The sequence below is a fragment of the Miscanthus floridulus genome, chromosome 3, assembly GCF_019320115.1.
Source record: "Miscanthus floridulus cultivar M001 chromosome 3, ASM1932011v1, whole genome shotgun sequence".
Taxonomy (NCBI): Eukaryota; Viridiplantae; Streptophyta; class Magnoliopsida; order Poales; family Poaceae; genus Miscanthus; species Miscanthus floridulus.
In genome coordinates, this window is record NC_089582.1 from 44,629,728 (window position 1) to 44,640,532 (window position 10,805).

The 10,805-nt window shown below is 42.8% G+C and overlaps 1 protein-coding gene across 1 annotated transcript; it reads right to left on the reverse strand.

Annotated features, from left to right (window-relative positions):
* Positions 1 to 866: 866 nt before the first annotated feature.
* On the reverse strand, positions 867 to 5,804 carry LOC136545614 (metal transporter Nramp5-like). The gene is made up of 12 exons (XM_066537619.1): positions 5,598 to 5,804; positions 5,375 to 5,453; positions 5,233 to 5,273; positions 4,914 to 4,992; positions 4,700 to 4,804; positions 4,136 to 4,245; positions 3,796 to 3,977; positions 3,212 to 3,455; positions 2,980 to 3,084; positions 2,400 to 2,531; positions 1,809 to 1,904; positions 867 to 1,432 (listed from the first exon to the last, which is right to left on the reverse strand). Exons 1-12 carry the CDS (start codon positions 5,706 to 5,708, stop codon positions 1,109 to 1,111), a joined length of 1,608 nt encoding a protein of 535 aa, XP_066393716.1. The 5' UTR covers positions 5,709 to 5,804; the 3' UTR covers positions 867 to 1,108.
* Between the last annotated feature and the right edge of the window lie 5,001 nt (positions 5,805 to 10,805).

Genomic DNA, 10,805 nt, shown 5'->3' on the forward strand with positions numbered 1-10,805 from the left:
ATATGTAGTCAAAGCCAACTTAGTGAATTTATGTTCCTAATATGCTGAGTAATTATCATGTGCACTATGTTGGCAGTCCGCAGTGAAAGGATCTAGATGTTTAGAAGGGATGTGTGTGGGTTTGGGGCAAATAGACATTTTCAGAAACCAGATTACCCGGTTCCTCAAACAGAACCTGAAACAGAGTTAAGAACCTCCCCTTTTGTGTTGATCATCATTCAAACCTAACTTGAAGTCGATCATTTGGTGATGTTGAATAGCATATCAACAAAGTATTTGCATGCTAAACCTAGCATGACAAAGTATGTAGCCGGCGGGGGAGCACTTCCCGGCAGTCAAATCTGACTTTGACTGGTATGTAGCAGAATGGACCGTGATGCCCCTGAGAGGATAGGAATATTCTTGAAATCTAAGGTTAATATGGAGCCATTACGGTCCATCAATTGTAAAAAATAGTGCCTCTAAATAAAAGGAGGAAGCTTAGCTTATTCGTTTGCTCCCCCAACCCCCAACGACCCCACCAGAGATCCATTGTCCTTATTTGCTCATCCCTTAGCTATTGTTTGTTCGGCAACCAACCATCTAAGACTTCAGACGAGGACAACATTGTGAAAGTGAGAATTGCATCTTTTAGGACTGAGGGACTACACATTTTATTCCACGTCAAGCAAATGAACACAAGGGGGCGCGGTCACGCCACTGCCAACAGCAGCATTATACACCTGTTTACTAATTCCACTGCTACGTACTTCCCTACAATCAATTTCCCAAACCGTGTTCTCCTATGTAACCAGACAACCTGTGCGTGAAGCAAACACCGTTTGAGTGCTTGGACACCATCGTGACTGTGAAGTGTGAGAAAAAGGTTGCCACCAAGATTAACGGTAAAATTTAAATTACTGGAAAGGAATTTACCCATTAACAATTTACATTCAGCGATATACTACTCACTCTTAACATCTAAGCCGTACCCTTCATGAAACTATAAATACATAAAAACTGATCTGAGGACCGTACATGCATCCGATTGCAAAATGCTAGCTGTACCCAACAGCAATCTACAAGCAATCAGAATCGTCCAAAGATGAAGCAGTCTTTGTAGCTAGCTCTACTCCGGCAGTGGGATGTCCGCCAGGTCCTGCCGGAACGGCACGGGTTGGTCGTCCTCCTCCTCACCGGCCACCTTGGCCTTCTCGGCGTCAACCAGCTGGGTGGAGTCGGCGACGAAGGTGACGACGGTGTCCTTTCTGAAGGTGAGGTAGATGACGGCGATGACGTAGATGAGCATGAGGGGGAAGACGATGAGGCCGACGAGCACGTTGGCATACTTGGGGAGGGAGTTGTGGATGAGCCACCCGACGAGGCTGGTGCTCAGGAAGTACATGTTGATGCCGATGATCATCAGCCCCAGCAACCACGAGAACACGATAATCTGCAAATTAAATGAATATATAGTAGTAGATATTATATTTGCTTGCATATATATATATTGGCTATATCTGGTTCATGCAGCCAGGTTGTTTTGTTCAGCCAGCCAATCATCCTGGATGCAGGCATGTGATGATGAGCCCGGCCGTATATTATTATTGATGAAGCAGAACACATGGGATGCATGCAAGGATATGCGCTGATCGGGAGAAGATGCATTATTTTGTGCAAGGCCATGCATGGTAATGTGTCGGGCATCTCAAAAGGCTACAAAAAGTGCAGACAAGCAATACATGCAATCGATGGATCGGAGCGAGCAAACAACAAGGACGGACAGAGTTTTCTGTGATGCAGTATGCAGTGAGTCAGTGAGTGCTTACATAGATGGAGTTCTTGTGGGGTCCCATCTTGCTGCTGCTGCTGCTGAACTTGAGGAGCGGGATGAGGGCGAACGGCAGCTCAAAGGACAGGATCATCTGCATACACCGGAAATTACTTGCGTACAAGCCAAAATTACCGATCCTTTGGTTACCTTGCTTTATGCTTTATGTACTACTCGTATATAAAAGGTCCAGAAGGGAGTATAAATTATCGTGCCGCCATTTTGTTAGGTGATCGATATAAAGGCTGCCTTTTAGTCCACAGCTAAAATTAACCATGTGCATGCTAAGCTACTTGATATGCATGGTTCCCTTTCTTTATTTACTATATACTAGTAGTATATATAGAATTGAAGGTCCAGAAGGGAGTATAAATTATTGTGCACTTTTAGATCATATAAGTATATATATAGGCGGTAGTACATGAGGTTAATGCCCTTTTGTTAGGTGATCCATAAAAGGCTGCCTTTTAACCCACAGCTAGCTAAAATTGAGCATGTGCATATATATGGTAAGCTAGTTGATATTGGTACGGTATATATAGGTGGACAGGCCACTGGCGATGTGTGAGCGAGGTGGGGTATGGCGCACCGAAGCGATGATGATGAGACGGCCGGCGCCACTGGAGCCACCGATGATGGAGACGACTAGGCTCGGCGCAATGGCGATGCAGCGTGTCATCAGGTTCCTCAGCCACTTCTTCATCCTGATGTCCAGAAAACCCTGTGCGTAACAGAAAAGCAACAAGGCAAACATTTTATTAAAGCTTCCAGTGAAATCCTACTAGGATTAGCATAGTTGACTTGGGTGTTTGAAAAGCGTAAAGGATGTGAGAGTTAGTTTGGTTTGTCTGACAAAAGGGCAAATAAAGGGACGACATCTGCTTATTGGCTTGTTTAATTTTCTTACATCAGAATTCAGAACAGACTGCCGCCGCCGTGGTTACTCTAGATAAATTACAGCATGCAAATTTGGACTGTCACTTATTAGAGTGTGTGAACTTGAGAAGCAGTAACATATATATTCGACATAGTAATTTCATATATATGCATGATCCTGAGAATTCATGCTGCCAAACAAATAAACTAGTGATCTATCTTCAGTTTTTTAGACATGCATGCCAACAAGTCAAACAGCAAGTTGAAAACAACTAATATATACGAGTAGATACCTGCATGATGTACTGGCCAGAATAGGTGCCTGTTATGGTGGAGCTCTGCCCAGACGCCAACAGCGCCACGCCGTAGACGATCGCACTCGACCTGCCCAGCACGTTCTGATGCACACAAAACAAATAAAAAAGAAACAAAGTCAATGAATGCATTGTTAATCCCAACAGAACTACGTAGCATATATACTACTCCTATTTGATTGTGATGTGTAATGAAATGGCAACTGCCTGCCTTGAGTAGAAATGAGGAGGAGTCGAGCGAGAGGTCGCTGCACTTGACGGCGTCCTCCGCCGAGAGGTTGCCGGAGAAGCAGACGGTCCCGGAGACGGAGATGACGGCGATGTTGATGAGCAGCGCCACGAGCAGCGCGAAGCTGCTCTCGTAGAGGAAGAACCGGCACGCGTCCTTGATCCCTCTCACCGACGACGGCGTCTTCCGAGACAGCACCAGAGCGGAGTGAAGGAACAGGTTGTGCCTGCACAAATTAATTGTTGATCATCTCATCCAGGTCAAATTAAGTTTACTAATTTGACTTGCTGAAACGATATATATGATCGACAACAGTGCCTACTTTCATCTTTAATTTGTTCTAGTCCACATCGTCAGAGCTAGCAAGTTATATAGAAATAACAAAACAAAGTTCTTCGCAACTGCTACTGCTACTGATATACATGCATGTGGAGCTCTGACGCAGTTTCCCTTTTTCTTAATCCATTTACCTGGCAGCACTGCCAGCCATGGCCGATATATAATAATAATCAGAATTAGTTACTCGATTAAGCCTGAATGCTAGAATATAATGCTGGATTGCTTACGGCATGACAAGAGCTCCAAGGAGGGCGATGGCGTCTGCGGTGGCGCCGTCGCCCTTGAGCCTGGGGATGAAGAGCCCCTTGATCACCTCCGCCGCCGGCGGCTTCACGATGCTCAGCTCCCCGAAGAAGCACGCCGCCATGACGAACACCAGCATCGAGATCAGGAACTCCAGCTTCCGCACCTAGCTCCGATCCATTCAAGCAAGAAGAAACAACACACGCATTAAGCAACCAGCTAGCCAACTATATTACTCTAGGGCTACCTAATTACTATAGATAACACATTTTAGACATACTTGTTTTTTTCTAAAAAAAAAATAAGTGGACGGAAATTAAATACCCCGTATCTTTGTAGGCCCAGGAGCAGGAGAGTGCTGGAGCCGGTGATGAGAACCCCCACCCACACGGGGATGTGGAATAAGAGGTTGAAAGCGAAGGCTGTCCCTATAACTGCAACAAAAATGTATGAGCAAAATGTCAGTATCAGACAAAGCGATAGATTAGAGTATATATTCTTTACTAGGTCCTTGCAAATTCCTCCACTGCTGCTATTGTTCACATGATAAGACAGTCCAACATGTACGTCAATATAATGTAAGATTAATTACACATTTTGTATGCTACTACAATTCATACGTACCAATGTACCCTAAGACGGCCTTGACTTTAGCAAATATATTAGAGCCAAATTAAAGACTTTCGGTATACCTTTCAGTTTTTATTAACAATAAATATAACAAGTACCTAATGTTCATTCTCTCGTTTTTTTGATGAAACCATTCTCTCCTTGTCATTCAGCTTAACTAAATCAAACTAACGTACAACCATGCACCAGGTCAAAATATGCCCTTTAATTTCACCAGAAATGTTAATTATGTTTCCGGTTTGTCATGTTGCTTCTAACCTTCAGGGATATCTGCAGCGATCACAGCCACCTCGGCGAGGATCCATAGGCAGATCCTCACAAATTTTGGATACTCACTCTTGCATATCTCAGCAAGATGCCTCCCTGCGTTACAGTGAAGTGAATACTGGACATTAGTGTGCCAATTAGTAATATTTTTTAATCCGTAGACGGCACGGGCTGTCGTTTCCTTCAAGTTATGTTACTGAATTACCTGTCACCACTCCAAGATTAGCTGCTAGTGATTGAATGATGAGTGCGAAGATGAGACCAATGAGAATCACCCAGAGGAGCTGCAAAAGATGGACACCAAGCAAATTGCAAAAAAATAAGGCAAACATTCAGTTAGGTTTTTGCCCTCAAAAGTCAGCTAGCTTGGTTCTGCTTTTTTGGGATCGGAGATCTTCTGGAATAAAAGTCTTGAAGATTTGATAGCTAGAGTACGTGGGTCATGGGGGCAAAACGAAAAAGTGCAGAATCATAAACGTAAGCAACAAAATCTTGTGTGCTTTTGGAACGCAATGAAAATGTACCTCGTATCGGTGATTCGCTCCAGCTTGCAGATCCGTTTCCACTGTTTCAGTTTGGGAAAAGATTGTGAGGAAAGAGAGACAAGAGAGAAGAGAAAAGAGAGGGAGCCAGGGGCGAGGGAGGGAGAGATCGAGGGGTACTAACAGTTCCCAGGATCCAAGTATGCCAATGACACCATAAACCCTGGCCCAACATGAGCCAGGAACCTTTTCCATGCAGGCTCCTGAATCAGAAGACAGCCAAAGGGAAAAGTTTGAAACAGATGAAATGAGCATCATCTTCTCTTCTCATCATACACTGTTTTGGCTACAGTCTTGTCCACGGAAATCTCACAGCAAAAGACGAAATAGCTAGACAATCAAGTAACCTTCATCGGCTGATCACTGCCGTCAAGCTTGCTCTTAGAGTCTTCCTGCTCTACATTAGCTCTCCAGCTCCTCGCCTTGTCGTTACCCGGAGCTTCCCTCTCAATCTCCATGCCTATCTGCCTACAGTTGTGTGTCAACTCTGAACTCTCTCAACGATGTTGCTTATTAGCAGAGTGGAGCGGTGTCCTCCTCTTGCCACCCCCTTGGCCGTCTTATATACACCCCATGCAAGTGTGCTGCCGTATGGTGTGGGCGCCGTTCACAAACTAAAAAATTGTAGGCCAAGTTTTAATTGCCCGCTGACATAAATATACAGAGACACAAGAGAGCTCCATTTGAACAAACAGGATCGATGTAGCTGCTTCCTTTTTACTGGTCAAGTTTGTTTATCACAAGTCACTGTCACAGAACCTAGGTTCATCTTGAGGAAAGACAGCTTGCCAGCATGACAACGAAAACCAGCTCTTTTGCCTAATATTTATATATATACTACTAATTAGAAATGGCTTTTGGTGAATAGAGTATCATTTTAATCTGCATGAACCAGTTGCTGACTACTTTCTTTTGTGTGTGTGTGTAGGTGTTGAGGGACCTCTCGTAGATGTGTGGATGAGAATCGTATCGTGTAAGCACAGGCATAGCATAACGACTGTAACTAATTTAGCTCTCTGCTATGCCAAGCATTCTTTTGGCAGTCGTTTTAACTTTTCTTTAATTTGGCTTATGAACAAAAGCCAAAAGCGTTCTCTAACCTTCTGTTTTTAGAAGTGACTTACGAAAGTCGAAAGCCGTAGTTGCAGGAGTAGGAGGCAAAAGAAGTCTTATGTGGCATACTGTTTTGAGGTATATCACAACATGTAAGCCAATCAATCCACCAAACCGATTTTCTACATCCCACAAAAGCCAAGTTTTGGAATTGAATGCAAAAGCCTAAGCAGACGTCAATTGTTACAAGACCTAGTCTTGTGTTGAAGGCACTGTATATATAGTTCTCTAGTTCTTTAAACTAGAGAAACATAAAGGAGTGCCTTAATTTATTCATAAGATATGCTAGATCTTGTAGCAGTTGGTACAAAGGGTGGGTTTGGTTTGAAGATGAAGTTGGATGAGATGGGATGAAACCATGGGTTTCAGGATAAGGTGATCAAGGTTAGCAAAGATGAATGGCTTCGTCTGGCCACTCTTCACTGGACAAGCTCATCTAGCACCTAGTCAAATATTCCCTTGACATGGGCAACTCCATCGACCCTTCCCCCAAACGAAATATACTATAAAAACTTGAACCACCATCTCCCACTCAATCTCATCGTCAAACCTAACACACCTTTAAGATAAATGTTTGGTAGAAAAGTCTGATAACTTTTAATCAATCCTCATTAGATCTCTAGTCAATTATGTCTTAGGGCACTACCAATGGTCCACCTAGGATGGTGTCTACGTGTCTTAATACTCTGCCTTGTAGACATTTAACTGATATGGCATGAGATTTATTGGGGAGAGAAATGGAGAAATGAATAAGTCGTTTCTTCATGGAGAAACTGTGTCGTCCCATCTACTGTAGCTCAAGGAAACGACTGACTCCGCATTGGGCACCTTTGCTCGTTTTCATATTCTCAGTTTCTCCAATTTTACCATGTAGTGGAACCCGCTACACACGTGTCTTTCATCGAAGGAGCTCATTTGCAGTCTAATTTCTTACCCAGGTATAGGTCCTCGAATTCAATCTAGGTCCACCACAAACCCCATGACTAGCGCCTCCAATTAATCCAAGTCTGACGCCACCCTAGCACGCCTCCAATCTAACTCTGCCTTCAACCTCCATGACTTAGATGCACCAAGATCCATCATCCCAAACCTCCAAAGTCCTAAAGCTGAGAGCCTGGCTGGGGGTGAAGGCGTTGCCGGCAAAGATGATCTCATTGGAGAAGCACGCACCACCTTCGGGGCGACACCTCTAGCTCCGGCGGCAAGAATGGTAGCCTGATGCTCCCCTACCTAAGGCGCTAAGTGTCCTGGGTTTGTTTCCGTTGTAATAATCTAGTTGTTTGACATGGATCGATACGTGGGTCAAATAAGAAATCTAGATGCTAAATTGGGAAGAGCAAGTCACTACTACAGAAGTTAACTGTAGGGGCGGCTCTAAAGCCTCTGTAGGGGCGGCTGCGCCAGCCGTCCTTTCCAGGGTGTTCCTACAGAGGGTGCCTCTGTAGGGGCGGTTTCCTGACTCCCCCCGCAGTGCCCTCTGTAGGGGTGGCTGGTGTTTTCAGCCGCCCCTACAGTGCCATCTGTAGGGGTGGTTGGTAATATCAACCGCCCCTATAGTAGACTTCTGTAAGGGCGGCTGTATCACTAGCCGCCCCTGCTGTGTGTATTTATAAGGGCGGTTCAATCAAGAACCGCCCCTATAGTGGATTTTTTAGCAAAAAAAAAATAATTCAAATTCAAATCTGACCCCCCCCCCCCCCACACACACACACACACACACACACACACATATATATATATATATATATATATATATATATATATATATATATATATATATATATATATATATATAATTCAAATTCGAATCTGACCGCCACAAATATACATATATACATCCACAAACACAAGACCATTATTTAGAACATCATCACAAGTCATAATTCACAAAAGTCTATCAAATAAAGTCAGGGGAAAACTTAATTTGCAATGCTTCATTCCTAACAGGTCAACATGAAGCTACTGCTTCCTAACAGGTCCTAACAGGCCCTTTGCACAACAAGCACATAGTATGCAATTCACTACAAACTCGTTCCAGATTCATGTTGTCTTTTTTTTTGCCGCCACTGAGCGAACTAGAAGCATCATATCCAGTATCCTACAAGGAATGTAGTTAGTGAGTCCTGATGTAACTCAAGTTGGAAGGGCAATCTTTACTATGTTGGAGAAACCAAGATCAATTGAATTTCCAATTTTATATGGATACAGATAGATTAAACAAGCCTAAGCATCAAGTTGGCGATGAAATGTATTAAAACAATCACAGAGCTATACTCTTTTAAGTTCCCAGCTAGATGACCACCATCAGAAGATATCTAGCCCAAATGATTTATCTCATTATCTACAATATCTAGCTAAATCCATTAATCCTAACATAGGTAGCACTAATGTCAAACGAACATTAGCTTTTCCAGAACATGCATATCAAGTTGATTTTTAAATTTGAAGGTCCCTCGGATGGAAGTAGCACTGGAACAAACTAAAGCAGCCCAAAAACAATATTTTCCATACAACAACAACACAAGGCATACTTCATCTTACCATCAATAGCTTGCACGGTGGCTGACAGTAATCTTTCTATATCACTTTCTTTTTCATTAAGCATGTCACTTAGTATCTCTTTGTTTTTTGTTAGCAGTGACCTGCAAAAAAATAAGTACCAACATGATGGATAATTTTGGACCTTTAGGTAGTGTGAAATCTGTAGTTAGCAGCTCATTTAATTAGGAAAGTGCATGGATAAGTGCCACAAGTCCTTGCAGCAGAAAAAATGCATGTAGGACTAATGGCAACAATATAATATGTATCTCTAAATTACAATATAATATGTTGTGTATGCTTTATCAATTAATTCAGGACCGCCCTTGAGTATATTATTCCATTAGTGATGCAAGGACAGAAAATCTATATGAAACATAGAACAATCAAATCTTTTTTTGGATAACACAACAGTCAAATCTTGGTCCCTGTTTGCTACTTCAGAAAAGACTCTCAAGACGAAACAGCATAAGCATCAGATCCTATACAGGTCAACTAAGAGCAAAAATAATGTGAGTCGGGTAATCTTACCATGTTACTTTCTTCTTCCTTAAGCATGTCAGGCGGTATCTCTATTTGTTTTTTTGTCAGCAATGACCTGCAAAAAATAAATACCAACATGGTGGATGTTTTTTGGACGATTAATTACAGACAGATTAAATCTTAGAAATCGATCATCTCAAGTACTATCCTTTGTGAGTGAATAGACAATAATTATACCGTCAATGGGAACCTGCAGAAATAGCTGGCATTAGTTTTTACTTTTAGATGGGATCACACTACTGCACAAGGCCTGGGTATTATTGCAGTGTCTAGTGTATGGATGATACCTGATTTCATAGCCACAACCTGCCCTGATTTCATGTATTGTTCTAATTGAAGCCTAAACCTATCTGTAATCTCTTAACTATAAAAAAATAGCGGAATCAAAAATCAAAAAAAAATTACAAGACATGTCACATCAGAACCAATGAAGAAATATATGGCCTGAAGCAATAAGACTAATTTGCAATGGAATTCAGTATAATCGATCCACAAAATATAGCCATTGTAGTTAAAATGCTAGAACAAGAAAGTGCAGTTGTCAAAATAGTTAAAAAGATGAGATTGGACAGTAAACTACCTTATGACAAAGATGCCCTTGTTAGCTAACAGCAACCAATCTGAGGCAGAGAAATACTACAGGTTACTGCACGTTCTGGATTGCATCCAGGCATTGAATTTCGGCTGATGATTCATGAAAAGGATTCATCCTCCTACTCTCATGTTCACAAATAAATGACAATGGCACAACTAGTACAAAAACATTTTAATTTTAATTTTGGATCGATTTTATCTTTTGGATAGTAAATGTTGAACTGTGAAAAGAAGAAAAGCCAGAATCACCCAGAGGTTGCCCCACCCACTACAGAACATAAATTGAGTACATTACAAAGTGAAAGAAAATAGTCCACAGAAGAAAGAACGAGATGCATAGTAGATCTTACCCTCAATCTTGCGGAAATATGAGACTGGCGTACGGCAAAGCCAAATGATGTACCTTGCAGCCACACAAATCGACAAGTTTTCTGGGGTATGATTTGGGGAAAATTGGGATTAGTTGATTGGAAGAGGAGAGGTTAGGTTTGCTGGTACCTGCGATGGTGATGCAAGGACCTACAGCAGCAACGGCGCACAGATGAGTCCAGGCGGCGGCGCTGCCTGTCAGCGGAGCACAGATCATCCAAAGCGGTGGAAGGGCCTAGGGTTACGGGCTTACAACATTTTTGCGGCGGCTGTGGAACGACCTTGCCGTGAAGGGCCCTGGTGGCGAGGCTTAGGATCTCTGGTGGCGGCGACCTACGAGGGAGTCGGCGGCGGTGACCTGTGAGGGAAGGAGGGAGTCGATGGTGGTGGGGAGCGAC